The sequence below is a fragment of the Gavia stellata genome, chromosome 10 (assembly GCF_030936135.1).
Source record: "Gavia stellata isolate bGavSte3 chromosome 10, bGavSte3.hap2, whole genome shotgun sequence".
NCBI lineage: Eukaryota > Metazoa > Chordata > Aves > Gaviiformes > Gaviidae > Gavia > Gavia stellata.
Window position 1 is genome coordinate 11,265,010 of NC_082603.1, and position 27,084 is coordinate 11,292,093.

The 27,084-nt window shown below is 36.6% G+C and overlaps 1 protein-coding gene across 1 annotated transcript in view; it reads left to right on the top strand.

Annotated features, from left to right (window-relative positions):
• Positions 1 to 27,084, top strand: part of NEK7 (NIMA related kinase 7) — a 54,226-nt gene that overhangs the window by 21,352 nt on the left and 5,790 nt on the right. The window contains exons 5-8 of the mRNA XM_009817114.2: positions 10,499 to 10,607; positions 12,900 to 13,007; positions 21,044 to 21,138; positions 25,748 to 25,861. Coding sequence (XP_009815416.1) covers positions 10,499 to 10,607; positions 12,900 to 13,007; positions 21,044 to 21,138; positions 25,748 to 25,861 — 426 coding nt within the window. The remainder of the gene's footprint in view (positions 1 to 10,498; positions 10,608 to 12,899; positions 13,008 to 21,043; positions 21,139 to 25,747; positions 25,862 to 27,084) is intronic.

Sequence of the window (27,084 nt, forward strand, 5' to 3'; positions counted from 1 at the left end):
TGCCTTTTGTAAGAGCTTAAAGAGGGGAAGCAATTTTAGCTTCAGTCATTGGCAGCTTTGCCAGCCCAGAGCGCTGCTCCTGCCTGTATGAAGCAGCCATGACTCCATTGCAGAATCCATGTGACTGCAGTGTGAGTGTGTTATAGCGTGAGGTGGCTACAGGGTGAGATGACAGCCTTCGGGGATTTATAGACGTGTAACGGCAGTGGATTTGGAAGGAGCATAGGGGCACAGGGTAGTTATTACAGTCTGCCTTATGTTAAGTGTTCAGTGGTCTCTGTGAGGCTGGACAGCTCTGAATGGAGGGTTACTCACATCATTCTGAACTTGGGTGGTGAACAGGTGCAGGTCAGAAACTTCTGCATGAGTTGCTTTTGTGGACTTAGCAGTGCATCTTGCCCCACTGTTCTTGCAGCATGGCAAAGGGACATGTACTGCTACAGAAGCTAATTACTTTTGCTGTCTGCAAACTAGCTGCCCTGGATGGCAAGTAGCCCACGATTAACCGATGGGGCAATGATGATGTCTCCAATGTAGTTTGAATGGCAATGTTGCAGAAGCTGTATTCTGCTGTGCACACACGTGTGTAGCAGGATCGTAACTCTGTTTGCTGTTAGGGTTGCCAAAGATTTAGCTGTGTGAGAATGTGTTTTCAGTTTGTTGAAATAGAACAATTTTATACTAAAATGTTGCATGCCAGCTGCCTGCTTGAGGGTGTATATGTCCAAAAATGTTGTATGATTTAGTAGGTGGCTAAGGAAAAATATATTATTCTGCCAAGAGGTATGTATGTTTGTTTGTTTTTTAATCTATTTATTTTAAAATCTAGCAAGCATTGTATCTGTCCTTATGCCTTGAAACAGAGACTTAAAACTTGGAAAGGGGATTTTTCTTACAATAATGACTGTGAAAACTCACCTAAACTTAAATTCTTCTAACACAAAAGTTCATATGTGCTTAACAGAAATTACTGGAGCATAGGAGTCAGAGTGGAAAATTTCTGCACATGTGGAGCTGTGTGAACCTCTTGCATGTCTTAGTGCCGACAGCATTGTGTACTACCTGAGTGAGTATGAATGCTTCAACCTATAATATGGGTGACTGAAGTGGCTTTGCCAAAAAAAGCTTTTTCCAGATGCTTTGGATGGGCTGAAGCTTTCCTGTCTCTCAGAGGGTATTTATTCTTTCTAACATCATAGGGAAAGGAGTAATGTGAGATGAATGTGGAGAAGACAAAAGACTAGGCAGACAGAAGAGTAGACTGGGACAAGCAGCTAAGTGATCCTTAAGGGGAGAGAGAGGATCTGACTGGGAATAGGGAAGGCAAGTGGACTGGGACTAGCCGGTGAGCAGTTTTTGAGAGAAGGTAGACTGGGAAATTATGATACGAGGCAGTAGAGACTGAGGAGTATAAGAGAATGAGTATTAAGAGTAATGGATTGGGAAGCTATGAAATGGGAGTCCCAATAGTGGACATGAGCACAGTGATACTGGAGAAGAGCTAGTGTGTTGCCAGAGAACAGGACAGACTGGGCAAGGATCCTAGAGACAGACAAACTGGCTGCCAGTAGGGAGAGAGCCTGGATGGGATAAGTTGGATTGGCTGGGAACAGGATGTGATTGTGTAAATGGAGAAAATGAGATGAAATGACAGAATCAGGGAAGGGACAGGTCTGGGATGGGGGCAGAGAAGAGGCCGGCTGCGTAGGAATTACAGATCAAATACAGGGGAACACAAAGAACCACCTGTCCTGTAGTGTACTGCCACACGTAGTGTGGAATGGGACTCAAGGTTCAGGAGCATTTCTGTTCTGCTGCTGTTGGCAAATGTAAATGAAGTCCACTGGCCGTATGTATCCGTTACCTGCTGAAGGGTGATACTCTGTTGTGCAAGTTACTTGGTCAGCTGTAATACTAATTGTGGCTGTAAAAGTGCCAACTCTGATAAGCTGTGCATAGCAATATAATAGAGTGCCTGCATTTCTGTAGTTACTTCTATGCTTTTTTGAATTTAGGGAATTGCTTGTAACCTAAGGAAGCAATACTGAATCTGCAAAATCAAGCATTCAAAGGCTAGAAAATCCTACTACTGAGTATCTTGCACTCCAGCAAATTACAGGTTTATTTCTGCTTTGAAGAACCACTGCTCTATTCAGTGTTAAGGGTGCAGTTAGTCTAGGTGGGTAGGAGTCATGGTGGTGCAGTATGTGCACCGCCATTTGTTGCAGCTGTGCTGTCGCCTTTGCTGCAGTGCTTATTTTCAAGGCAGGGCATTCAAGAAAGACAAAGGTTTTATGGTTAATACAATTGAATGCTCTGCCAAAGACCGTCCTTTCTTACTGTCTTTGGTATTGTTCCTAGGGGATACTGTATAAACCACTTCAACCACTATTTTTTGGTGGGAATTGTAATTGCTTATTCTGTATTTCTGATAATAAAGGTAAAACTCTGCGGTTTGATTTGTAGAAGTATTGAGCATTCACAGCTTCATCTGTTCCAAGTGGAAACTGCGCTTTGAAGATGAACTGTTTCATGAAGCTAAGTATGTTGAAAAGGAGGTGCTTAAATTGGTGCCAGAATTAATTAACACTGTTGATCTTAATTCTTTGGCCCCGTTCTAATCTGTAAAATGGGGATACTACTACCTCATCATTTCTAAGACCATTTGTGAAGATAAACTTCACCAAGTTTATTTTATTAATTTGATATTCCAGTGATGCATACCAGGAAGTTGTGCCCCTCCCTGAAACTTATATTTAATAATAGGTTTTGAATAGTGCACAATAAATAAAGCCTAGAGACATTTTCGAACTGCTCATTAGGAGAATGTCATGAATGAATGAGAAAAGGGTCTTTTGGACGTAAAGAAAGAAAACGGAACTGAAAACTGCAGACACATACACTCTCAAGGGGGAGAAACTATGGTGACTTTAATTCTGAGATTTTTCTTGTACATATGTTTACGTCCAAATACTTGACATCATGATTGTGCAAAAAGTATTTTTAAAGTGGTCTTTTGTGCATGTTTATGTGTTTACCTTTTATGATACTGATTTATCCTGATCCATACATGCAAATTTTAAAACATGGAATCTGGTTCTTTTGGTTTTCAGCAGTATCTGTGTCTCTCTTGCACTTTTTTCTTTTTTTTCCATGACTGCTAAATTTAAAGAACAAAAAAACCCCACTGCCGCCCCTCCCCCTGCAGTGTCAGACCTCCTGACTCATAGTTTTTTTGTTTAGCATATGGTTATGTTTTATAATACAGAACAGATTGGCACCTTGCTGAAGCTACATCACTGATAAACATTAAAAGCTTAAAAATATTTTTTTCTCAATGTTTTTTTTCCACATTCTGTATCACCTTTACTCTTAGCTTCTTTGTGTACTCATTTTTTAAAAGACTTTAAAAAGACAGAGAGTAGCTTGAAGAAGCATATAATATGTTAGTATACTGTAACACAGTATGTGCTAATTGCAGATCAAAGCTAAATTATTGTTATGTGCCTTTTCCTAAAGGAGAAACCTGGGGCTTTGAACTAGTCAGGCTAATTTTTGCCATTAACCTTTTTTAAAGCTACTAAAAATCTTCTTAAACTTTTTTTTAACCTCCTGTAACTGAAAAAAAAGTGCATCCTTATTCAACTTTGTGTATATATATATATACTAGCTATGTAGCAGGTAAAAAAGGGGTGGCTGGGTGTTCTCAGGGGAAATGGCCACTCCATGGATGGAGCCATGGAGTCCTACAAGAAGAAGCAAAGGCATAGACCCCTGCCAAGGAGAGCTAGTTCTGGTAAGCTTTTGCTTCCCATATGTGTGTGTTACTGGGGTGTCTGACAGGTGCTTGACTGTCGCCTTTGTTCTCAACCGCAGGTAACCAAAACGAGAACAGCAGCAGCAGTTTACCATGTGCGTTACGTATATGTGCTGGTGGAAGGAAAGCTGACTGGTCCTGCAGTTTATAACCAGAGGGGTAATTGGGCTGGGTAGTTGCCAGGCAGCCTCGTTAGTTTTTCTGTGAATCGGCCTTTGTCTGTGTCTGCCACTGGAACAATAAGAATAAGTGGGCAGATTTTCTGCTTAAATAATTAGACTATCAACTCTGTTTTGTCTTGTGGACAGTCCCCTTCACAGACATCACACCTGAAGCTATTGTGTAAGCTGACTGGCTGTACTCGCAGGGAGAGTAACGGTGTCAGTCAGCTATGAAAAGTTAACGATGTTAAATTTCATTTAACTATTACACAGGCTATTCAAGTAGTTCTAACTGGGGCAGAAATGCTTGGGGTGTTTTATCTCTACCTGTACCCAGTGGTGCTAGAAATGTCTGGCTCCATGAACCTTTAAAGAGCAGTGAGACTTGAAAGTTTTTATGAAATAATAGTTCTGGGTGCTTTTCTTGTTTGAAATGTCCTGCAAACAATACTTGGAGATTATTTTTAGTTTTTCACACAGTTGTTTCTGAAAAACAACTTTTTTTTTTGTTTTGAAAACTGGTTTTGCAGTGTCAGTGTTTCTGCTATATGAATAACTTGCTGAGAATGAAGAGAGAAGATTTTGAATTTGTCTGCCTTATTTGTAGTAAAAAGAAAAAAAAAGTTAAGATGGTAGCCTCTGTATTTACTGTGTCATGCTATTGCTTTTATTAGGAAGTAGAGTTAATGATTCAAGCGCAAGTTTCACTGCTTCATGCTGTACCAGTTTTCCCAAGGGGATTTATTGGAGAGAGATGCATGTAAACAATTACTGTTGAATTTAAACATGTGGCTGTGTGTTTTAAGAAGCCGTGCTCAGTGGTAACAGCAGAGACAATGAAAATGATGCAGTATTGGAAATTTTGTTTTAGTGGCTCTGCAAGTAGATCTGATTTCAGTAGGTGATCTTTAAACACTGTATGTTCTTGCATGAGCAAAAATGTTAGGTAGAACAGAGGGACTGTAGGTAGACTACTGAATAAGGAAAAATGAATCCTTGCAAAGGCAGTTGGATAAATATATATATATAAAGTGACTGTTCAGAGCTTTCTAAGGGATCTGAATTTAATCAGGAGTCTTATTAACAGTCTGATTAATAGATTATTAGCATGAAAGAATACGAACTAAAAATGGGAACTACAACCATTTTGACTTGCATTTTTCTTACAAGGCTTTCTATTTCTTGTAAGTAGATGTCTTTATTTTGATTGTGCGTGAAAGAAGATTGTATTTGAGAAGACATTTCTATCTCACTTCTGTGGTGTGTGTATGTGGTGGGTTTGGTTTTTTGTTTGGTGGGTGGGGTGGTTTTTGTGTTTTTTTTTTGGAAAGAGCATAATTTCATTGTACTAATTTTGCCTTCTGATGCTATAGGAACTTCTGTTAGTACAATTATTTTGTCTATTAGTTTTTGTACTGTGTCTTAGTCTTTTATTGCTATTGATTAAATAAAGTTACTTCTTGTATACCAAGATCGCTATCAGAGGAAGTTTGATTTTTTTTAAAATGCATTTTTTTTTGTGGATACTGGAAGGGAAAAAATAAATGTATGGCATCATCAGTAACTGGAGATGTAAACAACTGTAAAAGGTGGAAAAAGAACTGGGTAAATATTTTTATTTATTATTATTATTAGTCACTTTATGGGCCGAGTACTTGTTACTTTCTGTATGTTTAGGTGGTAGATGCCAAGTTGTTTGGGTTTTTTTGGTATTTGTTCTATTTTTACAACTAAGAGACAGCTGCTACTCTTGAAATGTAGGCAAATTTGATCAGCATGTGATCAAATTGGATGAATGAATCAAGATGTGGTGGAAAGTTCTATTTTTGTTCTGCATAGAAAGCAAGGAAAAATGGCAGAAAACTTAGCACGGTCTAAAGAGATGGGCAGCTGAATTAATGAATGAACAGCAGCAGACAAAACTCCTGGGACACTGCTTTCCTACTAGAATTATATAGGCTTTTAAATAGAAAGTAAGATTTATATAGAAACTTCATTTCTATATACACGAGTCTCTGATCTTGACTCTGAAATGTAGAGATGTTGAGGTCTAGCTTTTTGACCCTGCACACCCTTGCCACTTCTGGTTTGTTTCTGTTGTATTCACAGAGTGAGAACTCTTGCTTGCCCTTCCATAATGTCTTATTACAGGTGCCTGATCACCTTTTTCTTCTCTCTGTTCTTTCTGCTAGTTTATATTAAAAAAGACTCCCAAAGAAACACAGGCAAAAGTGGCCAAGAGCTTCATTACGTGCTACTCGGAAGTTTCTTGTAATAATCCTTTCTGCATCACTTTCCTCTTGATGGAGCTCAGATTTCTTCCCACAAGTATCTGGTTGTTGAACCACTGTGTTCTGTCCCAAAACCCCCCAAACCCTTTTTATTTTTGTAAGCCAGAAGTGAAGTCATGAGAACAGACAGATGCAATCAAGATCCTCATCAAAATGTGAAAGAAAGGAAAAGGATTCTATTTAAAGCAAGGAAATGATCATTCTCATTTTAGTTTTCCCCCAGATCCTCTCTTTTGGAAGGCAACTCTAGCCTAGAGCATGCACAGTGAAAAATTCAGGTGTATGTTCTTGTGGGCTCGTTTGACAGCTTCACAGACTTTTTTTTTTTTAAATAATGACTCTTCAGAATTGTTTACATGATCAGTTTATCATCTTACTGCAAGAGATGTTCATAAACCTCTTGCTTTCTGTAGTCCAGTTTGCTGCTTAAACACTCACTGCTTTTTTAATTTTTTTTTTATTTATTCCTATTTTTTTTTCCTATTCAGTGAGGTCTAAACCAGGCTAAATCACACCTTAAAATTCTCTGAGACGCTAATGTCAGAACTGAATGCTAAAGTTTTTCCAAGCATGGTTACTGAGTCGTAGGCAGTCATATCTGAAATCTCTATTGAAATCATCTGTGCTTACTGTTCGTTACTCATCTGCAGGAAATCCTTTGTTTTCATATAAAAGCCAAACATAGTCTTGCATATTTTCTTTAAGAGTATTCTCTGAACTATGCTTGTTAGGCCTAGATAAGACCATTTGCTAATTGCTGTCACTCTTGCTTTCGGAATTTGACCTTTAAAGCATCATCTTTAGAAACTCAGTGTTTCCATACTTTTATACTGACTTTAAACTTTTGTCCCCATCTATCTTTTACTTAATTTTTTTTTATGCCTCCAAGAAACTGAATGGCATATGCTGTTTAGGTGCAGGGCAGCTATATTTAACTTTACTAGGATGGAAACGTTTGGAGAATGTTTGATTTTTCTTTTAGCATTTCATTAGAGAAAACGAGGAGAGTTCAGTTTTTCCTATAATGAAACTGCTTAGTCATTCTGTAAAAAGGGATGAAAAGACAAACTGGTGATATAACCTGCCTACCTTAAAGCTCTTTAAAACATTTGAATAGCAAATTTATGACCACAAAAAATTCCAGTTGCATTAAATGACTGAACTGCAGTTTTATCTGTACTGACATTGTGAAAAATGTTCAAAGTAGTTTTTTGTGATTCCGTTGTCAAAGACAGAGATGGAAAGTTAATGGGATATGGCTTTCGAAACACATAATTTTTGCTGGGAGACAGTCTGCTGCCTGAGCATGCCTAGTATCCTCTGTTTACCTGATAAAACACTAGCTTGCAACACTGCCCAAATTTTTAATACACATGTACAAGCAGTTCCCTGTTTGCCCAGTTTCAACTGTCTTGAGACTGATCTTTCACCTCAAATAGGATTATGTTTTTTTAATGTTACACCCTGTAAGGTCAGCGGTCTGAGGGACATCAGGACTGTCCTTTGAGCCTCAGACAGGTGGAAGAAGCAGAATAGTAAAATGTTGAAGATGAGAGTACTTCAGAAAGCTATATGTCAGGCTGTATTCCTTTGAGGTCAAATTTGGGCAGGTAATAGCAACTTGTATACAATGGGAGATAACTGTATTAAGTTAACTTGATTATGTGGACCTTAGGATGCTTGAAACGTTACAGCACTAGGCAGTGAATTGGTTTCAGTAGTAACTGTTTGTGGTGCTACTATGCTCTGCTACAATAGAGGTTTTGGCATCGTATCTTCTGCATTTTGGCTACCCCGTAGGAAGGGGGCAAATCCCACAACCATTGGAACTGCATTTTGCATTGTGGACTATTGTAAAATAGAGGAGCGAGAAAATACAGTTAATATGTGCTATATGAATTTAATTATAGTGTTCAGCATAAAACAGGTTTGACCATGTTTTCCATCAACTTATATTTCTTGTTAGAAGGTAAGGTTCTAAACAGAAATGGTATTCCTTTTCCTTATTGACTTTTCTCAGAATTAACACTGCCTGCTGGACTGTTTCCTAGAAACATACAACTTGTTTCAATAGCTGGTTTTGTAAAATCAATCTTTTTTGATAGTGGGGGCTTTTCATCACTATTTTTGCTATTGGTGGACAACAGCCCAAGAAAACATTGAGAATATGTATTTTTATGGAAGAAGACACTGTAATTAATTACTACAGAAAATAATGTTCAGTGAGTTTATTTTAAGATATTGGATTATTTTTAAACCTATACAAGCAAAAATGGTGCCTATTTCTTTGTTTAGTTTAAACACTGTTAGCAAATCCGGCAGTTCTCTTTTGCATCCTCTTTAGATGGATAAATTCTACAGGGTTAATATTATTGATGCTTTCAGGAAGAGAAACTTTATTATCATGAAAAATTATTAATGCCTTTGGTAGAATGAGACTATATCTTAAAAACTGTTGTTACATTGCATGCCTGCACTGTAAGAACCGAAGCCAATTTTGTCATGTACAGTCAGCTACAGTGTTATAGATGGCAAATGAATAAAATGTTAAAAGAATACTTGTACATAAATACTTTGAAAGTACACTGATGTACTTTAAGTACGTCAGAATGGAAATCTGTAATGGAAAATTTTCCCATTTCAGACATTTTGTGAATGGTGTTTCTTCACTGCTTGTGCTTAGATTTGAGTTAAAAAAAACATAATTCAGAATGCTTAAATAAAGTACCTAGTTATAATTATGATAATTTCAGAATGCATTTTAAATCAAAGAACTATGCTTTTATGCGCACATGCTTACATGTATTGTGTATTTGTTTTTAAATGAAAAGAAGCCTGGTCTCCATCTTCCTGTTGACATCAAACAATCCTCTGATATGCAAATCCAGCTATGGGGAGAACAGATACACAGGGTTTGTTTGGCTTCAGTCCAAGACTGAGAGAAAATTATGTTTAAAGAAGTAATTTATATGCTTTGCCTCATTTAAATGAAAATACATTTTGAAATAATCTCTGTAACTAAAAACATTTTGGTGAAATGTTATGATCCTTTGTATGACTGATGCATTTTGCTATAGCAAGTTTAAAAACGTTTTTCTCAAACTCCTGCTTGTCTCTGCCATGTGTAGATGCAGCTGTCAACTTCTCAGTGGCACATTTTAACATAGTATATGAAAATATTTTTATTTTTCCAGAGTAATAGATGTTTGTTATATGAACTTTCTTAGGTTGTGCATGAGTGTGAAGTGTGTGTGTACACATGCTATTAAAATACATCTAAGTACTTTGATTTCCATCTAAAATTTTGCTAGTATTAATGTTTTTCATGTATTTTCTTCATGTGTTTAATTTCTGTCAAAATATGAATTCTTTAAAAAGAGAGATTAAATGAGCAACAATCTTTCAGTCTTCTTACCTTTAGCTGCAAAATTTATTATGATCAAACTTGCACATTTTAGCATTGGCTGAATTCCAGATTTTCAGTATGTATTTTTGGAGGACTCTGTTATTCCAGTCCCTGAATATAATATTTGAAGGAGATGTGTGTAGCAGAGCATAATTATGTTTCGTGTAAGCTTTAACAGGCCATTGAACTGTTACCAGTGATTGGTAATGATTGTTTATGCCGGATGGAAAATATTTGAACAGTAGTTAGATCACTATGAAATTTTCAGAAATCACAGTTCCTTTAGTCCCCTTTTATGTATTGCAGAAGTTTCTAAGACTAATCTGATCATCTCTTCTTACATGATCTTTGTTTGTGATTGTGTGTCGCTACTATTTTTTCCTTATATTTAGAAAATGAGGATATGGAGATCAATGTTGGTGTGAGGAAGTATTTTGTTTGGGAAGTTCTGTGGCATATACCTTTATATCTGAACTTTGATTTGTTCTGTGGCCGCTTACTCTACGCTAGACTATTCTGACCGCGTTAATCCTGCACTGAGGATTGCTAAATACCATGTAAAACCTTTTTTGGGATAGCAGTTTTATTTCATTAATGTCATTTGTGGCTCTATGTGTTGACTGACTTAAACACATACATTGATGATACATGTATTAATATTTAAGGGAAAAGCTTTCTGCGTCAAGAAATTTTGTTAAACCTTTCTCATTAGGTTGTGAACCTCTTGGATTTTGTTCTTAAATAAATAAAAAAAATTCTTTTTTCAGTCATTTTATGCAAGTTTTAAATTTTGATATTCAGTGTCCATCCTTTTTTCTTCAAGCATTTTAAGAAACAGAAGAGGTTGATTCCTGAAAGAACAGTTTGGAAGTACTTTGTTCAGCTTTGCAGTGCCTTGGAACATATGCATTCTCGTCGTGTTATGCATAGAGGTAATACAGGATCAGAGATGGTTTGTCTTTACTAAACCTTTTACTGCCTGAGAACTAAGCTGGTTCAATGCAAATGACACCAAATGTCATAATGGAATCAGTTTTGGCAGCTGACACAATTTGTGTTTCTGTAATGATTTAGAAGTAATGGAAAAGTGTGACAGAGGTTCGTGGTTGTACATTTGTTGTGGTAGGCATTTGTTTGCAGCAATGGCTTGTGATACCAAGTTTTCAAAATAAGTGATAGTTCTGTAAGTGATGGAGACCCTGCCACTGCTACCTCTTTGCTTGCTCAATTCATTTTGCTGGCTCTTATTTTCTGTCCCGTTCTTATTCTTCTGTCTTTGCCCATTGTCTCTCTCAAGTATTGTTACCTGCATTCTTGCACAGCTATCCATCCATTCTTTTCAACTCTTGCACCTTTTTTTCTTACAAAAGTATTTGCCTCCTGCCAGGCCTTCTGGTGATGTATAGGCCCTTCTCCCACTCCCTTATCTACTGGATTGTGTGCAGCCGTGAGCATTTTCTCCCCTTCTCTGATCCTCTCCACTATTTCCAATCTCTGTGTCAAGTACTGTGTCCCAACAGCCCTTGTAGTTGCCAGCTATCCCTGTCAGGTACTAAATCTCTTTTACCCATTTTAAACCTCTGTACTGCTGTCTTTTCCGTGTGTTGTCTTCATTTTACCTTGTAACTCTGAGTCAAAGAAAACAGATCGTAGTATAGCTGCTTTTCAGATGTACGATTTTTTTTTTTTTTTTTTTTTTTTTTTTTTTGCCTTGGAAATCCCTCTGGCTATGAGTTGCAAGTTGTATCTGGGCTGTCTGGGTTCAGGTGAAATTACATGTCTTAGGTTGGTGGCTTCCTTCTGCTGGGATGTAAATAGCTGCCTGAATGCAGAAGTCCCTTGATCTCTGCTGAGCTTTGTCATTTGCAGCTAGAGATGTCGCACCCTTCAGCAGCTCAACTTAGATGCCCCTGCAAATGGCTTTCCCTTGTAATTCTTTTTTTCCTTTACGCATTTGTCCAGATATATGCAAGTGCGAATTATACAAAGAGAAGGACATAAAATTACAGATCCTTTCCATAGGGTATAGGTATCTTCCTTTAGTGCTCAAAACCAAAATGAGTTTCAATTCCTTCAACTGAAATACTACCTTAAAAGCTTCTGGCAAACCTATGGCAAATCTAACAATTCCATGGTTACACACCAAAACGAATGACAATTAAAGCTATTTTTAAGTTGAGCTGATACCTGTGTTGGATTGTTACACAAAGGGTGATCCAAACTCCTGAAAACTAGGTCAGATAGCAGCTTAACATAATTGCTTCTGTCTTACTCTCTAAAGCTTATAAGGTTTTGTAACTTTTTATTGGAAGCCTGAAAATGCTGGTGTTTGAAGGGTTATTAACCATTCCTTTTACTGTACCCATATTTTACTACGCAAACTGTAATCCTTTCTTTCCAAAGTTCAGTGATTTTCTTTAAATTTAGAGCCACAGTGTGTTGCTCTTGAGCTGAGTAAGAGCTAAGCACGCTTGCCAAACAAATATCAGGTCAGTTTATTTAGACTAACAGATAGGTACCTTGTTAAAAATCGCAAAATAAAAATCTTTGCTGTTGTCTCTAAAGGTTTGGATTAAAACTTAAACTGAATATTACTTGTGAAAAATAACTGTCTGGGGTATACATCATTATTTTTCTTTCTTGCTACTTGATTAGCCCAATTCCATTGCCGAGTTCAAATAACCATTCTCCTGAGTAAAACTTGCGTCTTTTTTTTTAATACTTGCTATTAAAGAGAATTGGTTACCTATTTCAAATAAGTAACATCACTGTGGGTAATCTGATCGGCAAAAGTGATGGAAAAATATGTTTTACAGTTCCTGGAAACATTTTTGGTCTGTTACTTAAGACATAATGTGAGGTTTTCTAGTTCTAATGGAAGTCCTTATATATAGCTTAGATAAAGTAGTAATGAACTCCCTGTATATGCTTCTTTGGGTGTGGGGTGAATGTGTGGGTTTTTTGTTTTGGCTTTTGTTGTTTGTTTGCTTGTTTTTTTAAAAATACTTTCCATGGCTCTCAATTTTTTGCTCGAGCGATGTTTGTACTATTAAAATAGTTAATTTAAAATTCCAAATCCCAGACTCGCTCTTTCTGAACAGCACAGTCAAATTTTCTTAATATTAGGTGTAAATAAAAGCCTCTTTTGGTCTATTATTAATAGAGCAGTAGCTTTTCTTGCAACCTCATTGTGACTTTTAAATTTCTTAATTTTTTTTTTCCAGATATAAAGCCAGCTAATGTGTTCATTACAGCTACAGGGGTAGTAAAGCTTGGAGACCTTGGACTTGGTCGATTTTTCAGCTCCAAAACCACAGCTGCACATTCTTTAGGTAAGTTTTCTCTGAGGTGGGGGAGAGGTGATTGGGAAGGTGGATTTTTTTTTTACATGGTGGATATACTGTGCCCACTCATGAGGAGGAAGGAAATGGTTAGGTCCAGCTAAAGCTTTTCTTAGAAAATGTAAAAAAAAAAAAAAAAAAGGTCAGCACCATGGACAAATACAGAAAAGCTGTAACACTGAGGTGTCACTTTCAGCAGTACTGCTCGTTTCCGCCCCCGCCGCCCTTTTGTTTGAATCATTTAATGTACATTCCTGTCTCAAAGCAAGTCTTCGTGACAGTAGTGTTTTCTAGAAATGCAAGGAAAAATTAAGATCAATAATATGGATGCATTTTTAAAAATTAATTTGAACTTTAATCACTGTTGGAAAGAATCTTGTAATTCTGTGTGCCTGTATGGGTAGCATTGATGACATGTTGGTTATATGCTTTGAAAGGGCCAACAGAGGAGCTTCCCTGTTTTAAGGTGGAGTTTCTCAATATAAGCTAAATAAGTTGAGGAGAGATCAGAATTAGCCTTTATGAACCATAAAGACTTTAAAAACAAAAAAACCCAAAACAAACAACAAAAACAAATCTCAGAAAACTTATAAGAATAGAAAAGAACTTTCTGAAATATCCAATTTATTTTTTGCTAGCTCATAAAAAAATAACATTGTATTATCTTTTTCCAAACAAAATTTTCATATAATTCGTTATCTTTTGAGTAGCATGTGGAGACTAGGATGATTAAGAAGCCTTTAAAGAAGAAAAAAAAAAAATTGGCAGATATTTTAAGTTTAAATGTAGGGAATGGACAAATGACAGAATCTAAGAGGATCTCTTTAAAAGAGAAAAGCCTTGTAAATAAAGTAGCATCTGCTTTAAAGAGGAGTGTAAGAATTCGTGTTTATAGTATGGTTACGTAGGTTTTTTTTTAGTTAAGAAAAAAATTCTTTTCCCCTGCTGAAGTGGCTATGTTTAGTGGTTGCTGAATTCAAGCCTGTTCACTGAGTGCAAAGGGTGTGAAACGAACTTTTAGACCCCTCAAGAGCGGGGCCATTGATGGCAGCATCCAGAATTGTCTCCTGTTCCTTGTAAAGGGTATTAAGGCAGGCAAAAAGCACCTTACTGATACTTGAATACAGATAGGTAAAATCAATTCAAATGCTGCTTAGTGAGAATTTGTAACAAATGACAGTGACAATTCTGTAATTAGGCATTTGGATATTTTTATATGTTTGACAAGAGTGCATGATTAGGAAGATGGTATCTAAGAAAGCCAAGAATGGTTAAATAATACTTAAAATTCCTATCTTAGGGCCATGGGAGGACACACAAAGAATTGTGTTTGCTCAGATGCTGATGTTTCTAACTAGACTATGAAATATCAGACTTCTTGGATTAAAATATGCCATATTTGTCATCGCTTCTTAATTTAACTTTATTCAGATAGTGCCAGTTATCAGTACAGTGTGGAAAAAGAGAGAGGATTGATGTTCAGCATGTTTGTACCACATTTGAGGTGTGGGTGACACTTGTGTTAACAGCCAGAAAAAACTATTTTAGAAAGGAAATTTTTGATACGATCCTTACTTCCCTGTCCTCCAGAAAGCCTTTGGTCACTCTTTTGTGCCTTACTGTTTCTATGATGTTTGGTGCATACCGATACTGGTATAGTCAAAAGCATGAGTAACTGCTGAGATCTTAATAGGACTGAGGTGAAACTCAGACACAGATGGGCAATCTTGCATAAATAAAAAAGAGAGAGAAAGAGACAGAGGAGAAGCAGTGAGATCAGATGGGAAATGTGCTTGGGTTCCATGTCGAAGTTCAGATACAACCCTGAGGATCTGATACTAATTCAGGGCACCAGTGTATTTTATAAAGCGCTGCTGTTCATGCTGCTGTTGCAGCCTGGTGGCTGTCTCTAGCAGCACTGTGGAGATCTTATTATACCTGCAAATGGGAGAAGGATGTAAATGAGCAGTGTGAAGAGGGAGCTGCTCCTGGACTGTATTTACAGGAAGCTGTAAATCCTAATCTGTGGGTAGGAGCACAAGAAGAAGGCAAAAGTCAGTTGTGAGGGTGGGAGAGCTAGACTTGTGTTCTGAGGCAGGAGTCAGGAAGTTAAAAAGGAACAAACTGCTTCAACCCTGGGTTATTTTGGCTCGTTGCAGGGGAATGGTTGCAAAGGGACTGAAGACTGAGCTAGAGTTAAAAACAGTGTAAAACCCCCAATCCCTTTAAAGCTCATCTCTTACAAATACAAGAGTCATCCAGAAAGCGGGGAGCAGGGGGATGAAGCTTTGATTCTAGTGTTGGGTGCTGTGTCTTGGTAGAGGAGCTGTTATTTCCTATTTTCTTTTTCCCCATCCCCTCTTCTCCCATTTCCCTCTTAATTATGACCTAATGTCAGAATTTGGCCTAGGAAAAAGGTTTTGTTCAGCTGTTAACTTAGGTTGCAATGGAGACAGTGACACTCTGATGTATCATGTCACTAGCAGAGACCACTTTTTAAAATTAATTTCTCCTGCAGTCTCTGATGCTGGTTTTCCTGAAATTTCTTTCAAAGTTGTATCTTTTTATGATTCCATAACCCTTTGGTGCACAAAACCCAGTGTATTACAAATATGTGATATGTAGCAATTTATACTTGTTTATAGGCTTTATAAAAATTTCAGTAGCAAACTAGATTCACGCTTTCAGAGATAAAAAAATGTACTAAAATTTTCATTAGCTACAGCTTCTAACTGCTAATTATGAATAATACTGATTTAATTAGATTACTTGCTGATGGTCCATTTGAAACAAAAGAAAATACTGCACTGGACAGGGTTTGTTAATGTTCTTAACTCTTTCTATACAGCCTTATCAAAACAGTAGAATTTTCTATTGTGGCATGTATATACCTTTTTGAAAATAGAAACTCTTTCTTCCAAAAATGCAAAGGAAATGGAGGCATTTGGTATTGTTGATTTGATACAAACTTGACAAAATTTCTTGGTTTCAGAAGACTTATATTAGAAAGGGGAAGATGATCCAAGAAAGGCTTCTTATTCCTTTCCCTATGACTCTGTGTGTGTGAGGTTTTTTGTTTTGTTTTGTTTTTTTTTTTAAATGGCTGAATGCCAGGCCTTATGCTCTTTGAAATGACAATTCTGAGACCAGCTCATGGAAATGTACATTTTTTTTAATCTTTGTTAGCCATTCAGTGGATTTAAGGATAGTCCATTTTTTAGTATTTCAATTATAAAAAAAACCCCAAACAATCACTGAAGTTCTCCAGTGTGGTTGTGCTAGAGGGCTGCACACTGTGCTGTCCAGGCAGACACTGCTGCCATGATGTGAATACCTTCTTGCAGGGTAAAGGGGCAGATCTGCAATCTTCTTAAAATGCTTGAAAGCAAAGGATCATCTGTATTGAATTTGGGTGTTTCTTCTGTGGCTTGACAACTTCTGTTATTTCCATGGTACTCCGGTCCCCAGCACAGAGCTATGTTATAAGGGATTTGACTGTAAACTCCATGCGGGTTGTGGGGAATAAAATACCTTGTAAAAATGAGTGTGCAGCTACTCTTCTTTCCTCTCATATATGGATCTCTAACCCAGCTGAGGGTGTCAAAGCCAGTGCTGAGGTGGTGGTATGCAGCACTGTTTTGCTGTGAATAGAATAAGCTCCACTTTCATCCTCTCAACCAAACCGTTCTGAGAACCTGCACCCTCAGTGTACAGGAAGGCTAGCAGGGAAATCTGCAGCTGATTCATTGCAGTCATCAAAGAAACTGGATTAGAACAGCTGTTATTTTATGTACAAAGCCCTGAGATTTCTTACAGTAGTTTGAAAGCTGAAAAATTATTGTGCTGTTACAATGCTACATTATCAGATAACCAGAAATATTTATAGGTTGATTTCTGCAGTTAGACTATTTGCATAATGTAGCTTAGGTTGCAGAATTAATTTGGATAAGTGCAGTATTTTAGGTCCTGTATCTGCAGTTGAAGACGAGCCTATGACTTTGAAATTCCTACACCTACATTAAAATAAACAAGTGAAAAAAAAAAAATAGTTATGGAGAATTTGTCATGTCAGTGGTTGGTTACCCTCGCTGTTCCATAACTGCTCCTTAATTGTAACTTTGTTTATCTTCAGCATCAACCATTCATCTTGTTAAGCACTTGCATGTTGTGTTGAACTCTGTATTGTAAAATTCCTGTGATCTCATGAACATTAAGTCATTCATAAACAGTATCTTTTGATTACTTAAATTGGGCCATTTTTTAGTAACTCAGAAGAGTTACTAAAGTGATTTTAGCCCCCTTCCTGAACTTGGATAGTTATGTATTCCAGTGTGTGGAATGTCGGTAGTAATTACATGGCCTTTTTTAAAACCAGCCTATTAAACACCTTCTGAATCAGTCATTACATTGTTTTGTATAACTAGTATTAACATTTACCAGGCAGATTTTTCTCCCAGCTTAAAAATGCTTGATAGTACTTAGAGCTAGTTACTGTATTTTATTCAACTCCTCGATGCATTGTTGGTTTTCAAGTGAACACACTCTCCTTTTTAACTCAGCTGCAGTGCGAGTTATGTGTTTATGCAGGTAATAATATGAACTGTTTCTAGCATAGCACCCTTGTTCATGATAGTTTCTTTGCCTCTGATCCTTCAGATCCAACTTCCTGCCCCCTAATGACCACCATTTCTGTTATGTCCGTTGCCTCTCCCAGTAGCAGAAAGCTTGCATAAACGTTTCTCGATCTTCAGCATCTTTAAAGGGAGGGAGCTCCAGAGCAGCAGCAGATTCTGGGGAAGCAGTTTACTTGACCCAGGCCATTTTCAAGGAGATTACTATTCAGACCTGCAGGTTATCCAAGATGTGCAAATGCAGTGAACAGAATGCTGAAGTTACAGATTTTGTTCTTAAAAAACATAGACACTTTAATGTGTTATGTCTTTGTCTTGTATTATCCCACTTCTATGTCTTCAGATAAGTAAAGTAAGTCCTACATCTTTGTTAGTATTGTGATGTTTATTTCACTTAAAAAACCGCGAAAAACCAAAAGGTCTGGGAAGGAAACATAACATATAATCACATCTGGTAGTAGCTTATCAGCAGTACAGCTAGGTACCAAGATTGCTCACCATTTTAAAGAATCGTTGCAATGCCTTCAGTAGTTCCTGAATGTCAGAATAATGAATCTTTTGTGTCATGTTCTGTTAAAAACAGTTTACAAATAGTAATGATGTCTAGATCTTCAGGTTGTTTTTGTGATTCAATGACTAACATAACTGTAATTTCAATTCCTTTCACTTGTTGGTCATTGGGGGCTTTAGGTTGTGTTGCAGTTAAGGTGTTACACTAGGCTAAACACTGTAAAATGATAGTATTTGTTCTTCCTTTTCACTATCATCAATCTTTCACAGTCATATCAGACCCCTAATGTATCAGCAGGCTTCCCAGAGCTACTGGTTAAAATTACCTTTGCTTTTGGTAAACTATGAACCTTCAAACCTCTGTGTTTTCAGCTGCCCCCTGTGGATTCTGTGAAGCCTGTTTCTGGCACATTACTCACTGCCAGCTACTTGCGTGATGTCTCAGAGCAGCAAAGGCAGTGCTGCTGTAGCCAGCTAAGAACCAGATTACTATTAAACTTATTTTTTGTTGTTAGATGAATTCTGCCAACAAAGCATTGGAATATACTAAACCACTGCATTAATTAATGGATGCAAAATACAGCTGGCAGTTTTCAGAGGTGTCCAAGCTCACAAGTCCTTGGGGTAAAAAAGGAAAAAATTGCAAGGGGGAAGTACAACAGTAAGGATAATAAAAATATGAAAGCTGTGTCATGCCAAATGTTGTTTAATTACAGTTTCCAATTTTAAGATAGCTGTCATTAAACACCCATTAAAGTACTGCTGTTCATACATTAGAATAACAGCTGCTTCTGGATATTCTGGTAGATATTCAGTGTTGCAGTCCACCCATCTGCATGCCTATTCTTTCACAGGGAAAAGACCATCCCTCTTGACCGTTTCTCTGTTGTGGGTGAATACGAACATCCCGTGAGAGTAAATGGTTTTCACAGTACTCCATCATTTTTGAGTTGCCTTTCCCTAGCCTTTCTCCTTTTAAGCTCTTGATCTTTTGCAGTCTTAGTTCAGAGCTGCAGTGATTCCTCAGGCCAGTGCTAAGGGAGCCTGTGGGGAGAGAGGCTGTGGCACCCTCTGCTTTCCTGGGGCTGGAAGTCTCCCCCCAAAATATTTAAGGGGCCAAATCCATTGTAGGATGCAATATGGGACCTCTGTCCTTGCATATCTGTTAGAGAAGCATGTTCTCAGTTTATATTGGTTTGGAATATTGTTTTCCCTATTGTTTACCAAAAAGGAGATCAGCTGAAATTACAGGTTACTGGCAGCAGTGGCCTGACCTGGGATAAGGTGGTACTGGGTTTCCCAATCCAAGCTGGGCCTTTCAAGTAGGAAAGTACTTTTTTTTTTTTCTTTCTTGTTTTTTTTCCCCCCTTCCTCCCTGGGAAACTATGACACTGTTTCAGATGTCAGCCTTTCTAAAAGATAGGGCACACTGTCAAAGCAAACCCCTTAACTTTTGGAAATTATTAGAGTAAAATTATTAATCTGATTAATTAAAACTATTAACCTGATTATTCAGATTTGGAATTACTTACGTATTCACTATATCTCTGTTTCCAGTATTCATACATAGATGAGTTCTGAATAGATGAGGCTAGTTCAGAAGTGCAGAAGTGATACAAGGACTTTGTGTTAAATAAAATAGTGTGAAGTTCATACTCTTATTTTCGTAGTTTGCAGTGAGAGCACTGATTTTCATTGCTGGCTGTGGTGCAAGATGTTTAGTTTTGAAATAAGGTCAACTTGTATTCGATTGACAGAATTCAGTTTGTTTTCATCATCAGGATTCAGTGCCTAAGAAAATACTCCACACAAAATTGAAGTAAAAATCTACATAGATCTGTGACTTTTTGCTGTTAGGCAGTCATTTTGGGGGGATATAGGGAGAAAGTTCAGAGACAATGCACCAAAATTGCCACTGCCATTGTTTTTTGTAAGTTCTTTTTTTGTTGATCTGTCACATATAAACTCATCACTCAGATACTTTTTTTTTTAAATGGCTTTTTTTACAGAGCTGAAACATCTCTCAGAATTTCTCTCTTCGGGTAACTTGTGACACAGATGGGTAGGGTCTGATTAAAATCAAGGGAGAGATATCCTGGGTATCCAATGTAAATTTGCTGTGGGACAGTCCTAGTAAATGCTGCTTTTCAAGAGCAGATGTCTCCAGAGCCCACAGCTCTGAGGCAGGATTAGGCCAGGACAGCCACAGATTTGGGAGCTGAAAAGCCCTTGCAGAGTCCAGTCCTGCAGCAGATGGCAGAGTCCCTCGTAGGAACCTCGGCTTCTGCTGGCCTTGCAGGTTTTCCTGCCTTCCTCTCCGGGAAGCTGAAGGTCCTGGATTTCAGGCTCAATTTTAGTTTCAGACATTCAAACTGATTTGTGTTTATTAGTTTCAAAAGCAGCTTTTTCAGATTTGTATATTCTCAAAAGGAAGAATAGACAACTCATTTAAAAAAAAATATAAAAAATTCAAGCGATGGAAGAGAATTTCTAGCTGCTGTTATTTCCAGCCACAGTGATAACAGTTTGGAAAGGAGCGGGGATATGCATGTGTGTGCGTGTAGTATGTTCCCTTGGTTCTCTTCAGAAGAAAATAATTACTTTCAAGCTTCTTTAAAAGCAAAAATTGGAAGGAATCTACAACTGAATAATTCTGGTGATTAGATATCAGTAGTGAAAATAAAGCTGTATTGGATGAAATAGAAATTACATAATTCATGTGTATTTCTATCAAACTGAAGAATCATAAGTATGATTTGAAATTATATGTATAGCCAAATGAGAAATATAGAAGATGAAAAATGTTTTTCAGCCAGGAAAACTGTACTTTTACTACTATATAGCAACAGAAATTTTCACTCAAAAATACTTGTGTATTTATTGCAGTTGGTACACCTTATTATATGTCTCCAGAGAGAATACACGAAAATGGTTACAACTTCAAATCTGACATCTGGTCTCTAGGCTGTCTGCTGTATGAGGTAATACTGATACATACAGTGAACTTAACACTGTTGTGCTCCCCACCCCCTGCCCCCCGCTCCCCCTCTAAATGTATTAAGTACTGTTTTAGGATCTATTTCTATATTTTTGTTGTTTAGAAAAGTATGTAGCGTTGTGGAAAAGCTACTTTTCAGCTATTATATGTCTGCCTTTAATATTAGCAATGAGAACTCTTACGTAACTTCAGCATATGAAATACTTTCATTTGTGTGTTACTCAAGGCTTGCCTTTTACTGGGCTTGCTACAAAGATTTTACAGAAATTTGCTGAAGATTGGGCATAACTGAAGGATTAATAAATGAGTAATGGCATGCACATGTAAAATTGTTCTAGGTGTTTTAATGGCCTATACTGATTATATGATTTTGGTAATAAATGCATTGAGAAATAGTAGGACTGACTTGAGTATGCAACTAATGCTTTCAAAAACGGCAATATAATTATTTTAATACAAGTTTAATTTCTTTAAAATTATTTAAAATCTAAGTAAAACAATAAAAAAAAGGGTTACTGTGTACTTATTACTACTAGCTTGATTTAACTTTCAAGATAATGACTTCTGCTGCACAGACATAGGTAATTTTTCTACTCTTTTTTCTCCAATTGGTTAAATTATAATTATTGGTTAATTTCTGTATTAATACAGTCAAGATTGGTATGTGACATATAATTTTAAATGATGCTATATTCTGAGAAAATAAAGATATAGGGCAAATTGAAATTGAGGCAAATGAAGGTGTGAAGAACAGGTAGGCTTCTAAGGCAACTACGTCTTCAAAGTTCTTTGCATATCATTTGTTGATCAAAAGACGAAACGCTTGTGTTGAAGGATGCTGGAAAAATTTCTTTCCATCAGCTATGGCAGTGAAGTCTTTCTAGTCATCTTTCTCGTCATATTCCAGATAAAAGCTAATATACCAAACTCACTTTTCATTTACCTGCAAGCCACCTGCCTCAGTGAGTCAGCAGAACTCATTTAATGCATATTCAACAGGATCGGCACCTCCTGTTATTTTAGGATTTTGTAGAAAACATTGTAAGCCTGTTAAAGTTGTATGTTACCACTAGGTGAATTGTCTCCAGTAATATTAGTTTACTTTCTATCACTTACATGTTACTTTAAATATTAAAAGGGCAAATAGCTATATTGCAGTTCTGCAGTTTACAGATCTATGTATAGCTGTTGCTTCTAAACCGTTGGGACAATTCACAGGAATGAAGTCCGATACCTGATAGCAAGTATTTAGAAGTTTAAATCCTGAACTGAAACTTAATCCCGTATTGGGATTCCTTAGTACTGCCCATGGCAACTGCCATCAATTTCAATGCTCCACTTTAGCCTCCTGCTTGCCCAAGTGCGTAAAGATAGCATAAAGGTAGATGAGGATTTTTCAGTATTACCACTTCTTTTCCCCTCATTGGTTTTCTTGAGGATTTTTTAAAATCTGGAAAGAAACAAATAAAACCTTTGAATAACTAATTATTATATAAAATAAGCATGTTTTAAGGTTAATTTTTCTTCTATGTTATATGAAATAAAATTGCTGGATAGACATCAATAGCACTTTTCTATAGAAGATTTTTTTTTTGAGCTTGCTGCTTTGATGCTGGTATAGTATATTAAACACCTGTGTGAATATGAAGTTTTTCTTTGATCTGGTAAATAATTTCAAAATAGTTAATCAATGGAATTATATTTAGCTCAGCATCTTTAAATACTGTTTTCTTCTGATTTATTTTAGAAGTTTTACCAGGACGGTATTTAAGTTGATATGGTGCTGTGTTTGGTTTTTTCCTTATTGTAAGAATGAAGACATTATTAGGATACTTATTGTTGATATATAGCTATAGTATATGGCAATGTCTTCAACTATAGCTTTTAAATTTTTTTAGAGGTGCATTTATCCCATATAGTTAATTCTACAACATACCAGATGTTTGTGGGGGTTTTTTGTTTTGCTTTTTTGTTGATACATTGAGATGTTATTTTGAAATTTTATGTATAGTAAACTCAAAATATAAGCTTAGCATTTTTGTCTTTTTTAATTTTTTTAAAATTATTTGAAAGTGGTTACTTAAAGTTCTTCAAGACATGCATGGACTAATGCATGGTATTTTTATTATCCGTTAAGTTTTGTGCTGGGTATCTTTTTGTGATACGTCTATTGCCTGCATTTTAGCATGTTTTATTATGTTGATTTCATGTTGATATGTGCTCTGGATTCTCTCCAGCTTAATTGGAGAAAAGCTGTGGCATGTTTATCACTTTTCAATAAATGCTTAATTGCTGCTAAACTCTGGTTATGTTTTAATTTAAGTTGAGACTAATTTGCTATAATGTATGTTGTTTTAAAAAATTATTATTTCTAACCTATATTATAGTCTATTATTCAATGCTAACTATGTGGCCAGTAAGATTTTTAAAAGTATATTTTAAAGTCTGATTTTTTTTTAGAGCCCCAGGTATTTCTGAAACCTCACAAACACTACCACTGGAGTTTTAATTGATATGCAACAAAGTAGACTTTACTAATTAAAATCAAGATGCTGTGCTTTTGCTACATGGACCTTTACATGGAAAAGTAGGTTTTACACATTTCCTTTTATTGTTCAGCGTAGCAATTGCATCCTTACAGGGTTGTAGGTTGGTGGCTTACAGTTCAAAAAAAAAAAAGGGGAAAAAAAAAGAGAGAGAGAGAGAGCTGCCACCAGCCCCGAAGACAGACAGTGGGCTTTCGTCCCTCAGACACCCCCAGAATACTAATCGGGAAAGTCAGACCCTGGAGGTCAGGGAGCAAGTCAATCATTCTAGCGATCGTCTCAGTGTGGAGGATCAAATTAGCCTGAAAAATTCAGCTGCTGGGAGGAGAGGGCGAGCAGCTGTCAGGGGCAGCAGCGAGATGCACTAATGAACCAGATGAATAGTGCAAAAGCTTGAAAATAAAAACAGGACAGTTGACATTTTTCATCTGTCAAAGCAGGAGATGCATGAAAATATAGTATTCCTGTTTTAACTCCTTAGGGGACATTCAGAATTTTTTTTAACACTCCACAGCATTCAAACAAAAGTACTTTTTAATGAACACCTAGAGTACAAAAATGAGTATCTGTGCATTTATTTAGAATTTCTGCATGCGTACAGACCCTGCAGTTGATTTTTCTTTTTTTCTTCTTTTCTTTTTTGGTCTTTAGCTTGCATTTTTAACATTCTTTTTAAGGTAAGAGACAATGTCATGTAAATCCAAAAATTAACATTATTTTGGTAATACAGAATTTTTGGGAGGAGTGTAGGATGGAACCGTAGTATGGTACTTGTTTTGAGAGCTTTAAAATGATTTATTCTTACTTGAAGGTAATACGAAAAAAGTACTGAACTATTTCAGAGCGTTTTTATCAGGTGTAAAGTAAATGTAAGAGAATTTTGGTAATTTTCTTCATGCCTTTTTCCCCAAGTGATATTGGTGCTTAGACATGAAAGAGTTAAACTCCTGTCTGGAAGACCACAAGACAGATGAGAGCCATTTTCAGCTTGTCCTGTCCCTGCTGAAGCTCACTGAGTAGCACAGCATGGACTAGCGTGTTTCACACACACTCTGCCTGTCTGGGGAATGTACACATTGTCCTTCCAAAATCAAACTTATTAGCACATGTAGAAAAGGGTGACTGACTTTGGGGCAGCACTGCACTCAAAGCAGCATTCGCGCTGCTGTGGTTCATAGACTTAGAAGGCTTTGAACAGTATGGAGAGATTTTAAATGAATTTTTAAATTTGTAATCCTGCTAACCATAGCATTTGTTTCCACCTTAAATGTCAAGTTGTAACATTGCCTGGAAATCAAGCATAGGTTTACTAATGCTGGTCTTAAGCTGATCATTTATTTAAGTGCTCTCCAGCAGATATTCTTATTTTTGTATTACATTTGTAAAATATAGAGATGGGTATCAGTTCTGCACTTCTGCTGATGTTTTGGGATTTTTTTTTTCCAAAGTATTTTCGAATAACATACTGAATTATGAAGTTTTTGGGTTTGGGTTTTTTTGGAAGTATAGACGTTACTTTTTAGTTTTCTTGCTTTAAAAAAAAACTTTATTGAAGTCTAGTAATAGCTATGGAAGGTTACAAAATCTGCTACTGTTATCCAGCATTTTCACCATATGGTATTGCTTTAGATCAGGTAGTGTTTTCAAATAAATTATAGGGTTTTTTTCCAAAAGGTCTTCAGAGGAAAATTGCATTGTGGGTTTTAGGGTTTTTTTGTCTCCCTCATGGTGCAAGGACCCCCCACGCTCACAGCAGTATCGGAGACTACTCAATTTTTCTCATACTCTATTAATAAAACTGTTATGGTATACAATTAAAATAATGCAATATAAGGATTGTGACAGGTACAACTGTACAACATAGAATAAATACACACACTGGTTACAGTAATAGTTTTGGAACTTCTGTTTTTAGCACTGTGATACTCCTAAGCAGGGAACCGAAAGTCATTAAAAATCACTTTTGATTTGCTAGTATTACAGATTTTATGACAAAAAAGGTTTACTTAAAAGCACAAAAGAAAACTGTACATTTTGTTTAAACAGATGGCTGCACTGCAGAGTCCCTTTTATGGTGATAAAATGAACTTGTACTCCCTGTGCAAGAAGATAGAACAGTGTGACTACCCACCTCTCCCTTCAGATCACTATTCAGAGGAAGTAAGTAATTCTCCTATTCATGGGCTAGATTCTCAGTTTATGCAAGCTGGCACACTTCCAGGGAAGTAAACGAACTTGTGTGATTTTATGTTAGTTGCAGATTATGTCCATAAGTGTTTGCTTGTTGAACTCACTTAAATGTTCCTGTCAAAACAAGTCTCTGATATGATTTTAAATTTTGTGGGATTAATGATGGAAACCTCATACTGTTAGCTTCTTAATTTCATTGAGCTTCCTTGCAAGTATGACAGAATGCTTTCCCAGAATTCACAATCATAAGTTCTACGTGCCAGAATGGGATTGAGTCTTGCATCTGTAGTGCTTTTCTAAAAGCACAACTGTACAAGTGTATGTTGCACAGTAAATCAGTGCACTAGCCTTGTTTCTCTAGGGGCTTGCATTAAAATAGATATAATGTAACTCACTAGTAAAAATGAATTGTTTAGTTCCCATTTGTCTGCATTATGAAACTGCCATGTGCCATTCAATACAATTGAACGGCAGTTCTTTTGCAAGAAAGAATGGTTCTTGACAACACTAATAGTAAATTTCAGGGAAATTTAGGCAGACATATAATTGCATTTGAACAATATACTTAGGCATATCGCAGCAGTGTTTGTTTTAAGCTGATAGGTAACAGTTCTTTACTGCCATTAATACATTTGGGGGGGGTACTTGCTTTTTTTTAAACTCTAAAATGAAAAGAAACTAAATAAATATTTTTCTTAATGTGAGTAATGGAATAAAAAAATACAAATGCTTGCTTGTTAATGTTCTGCGATGCCAGTTTTGAAATACTTTCCCACTTTGAAAAGAACAAGGCAAACTGATAGAAGCTGTAAACCAGAGAACACGTATTAGTAACCAATTCTAATTGAATTCAGCCTACATGAATTAAGGATTACTTTGAAAACGCAAATAAACATGAGCACTGAAATACTTTTAATAAACATAAAACATTGTGTTATTTCACTTATAGAGTAGGGGTGGTAATTCTGAACCTTAAATTTTTTTGCATTCAAAGACAGTGATTGGACTGTTAATAAAAGATTACTGCCCAGTATTTTGTTTTGTTTTGTATTGTAGTGACGATTTTTCCCCTTTTGTGAAAAAACATGGACTTAAAAATATAATTCAATGACATTACAAAGGATAAAATAATGATCTATTGTGTAATTTATGCACTATACCTCTTTGTGGGTTTTCCAATTAGTCATTTTACC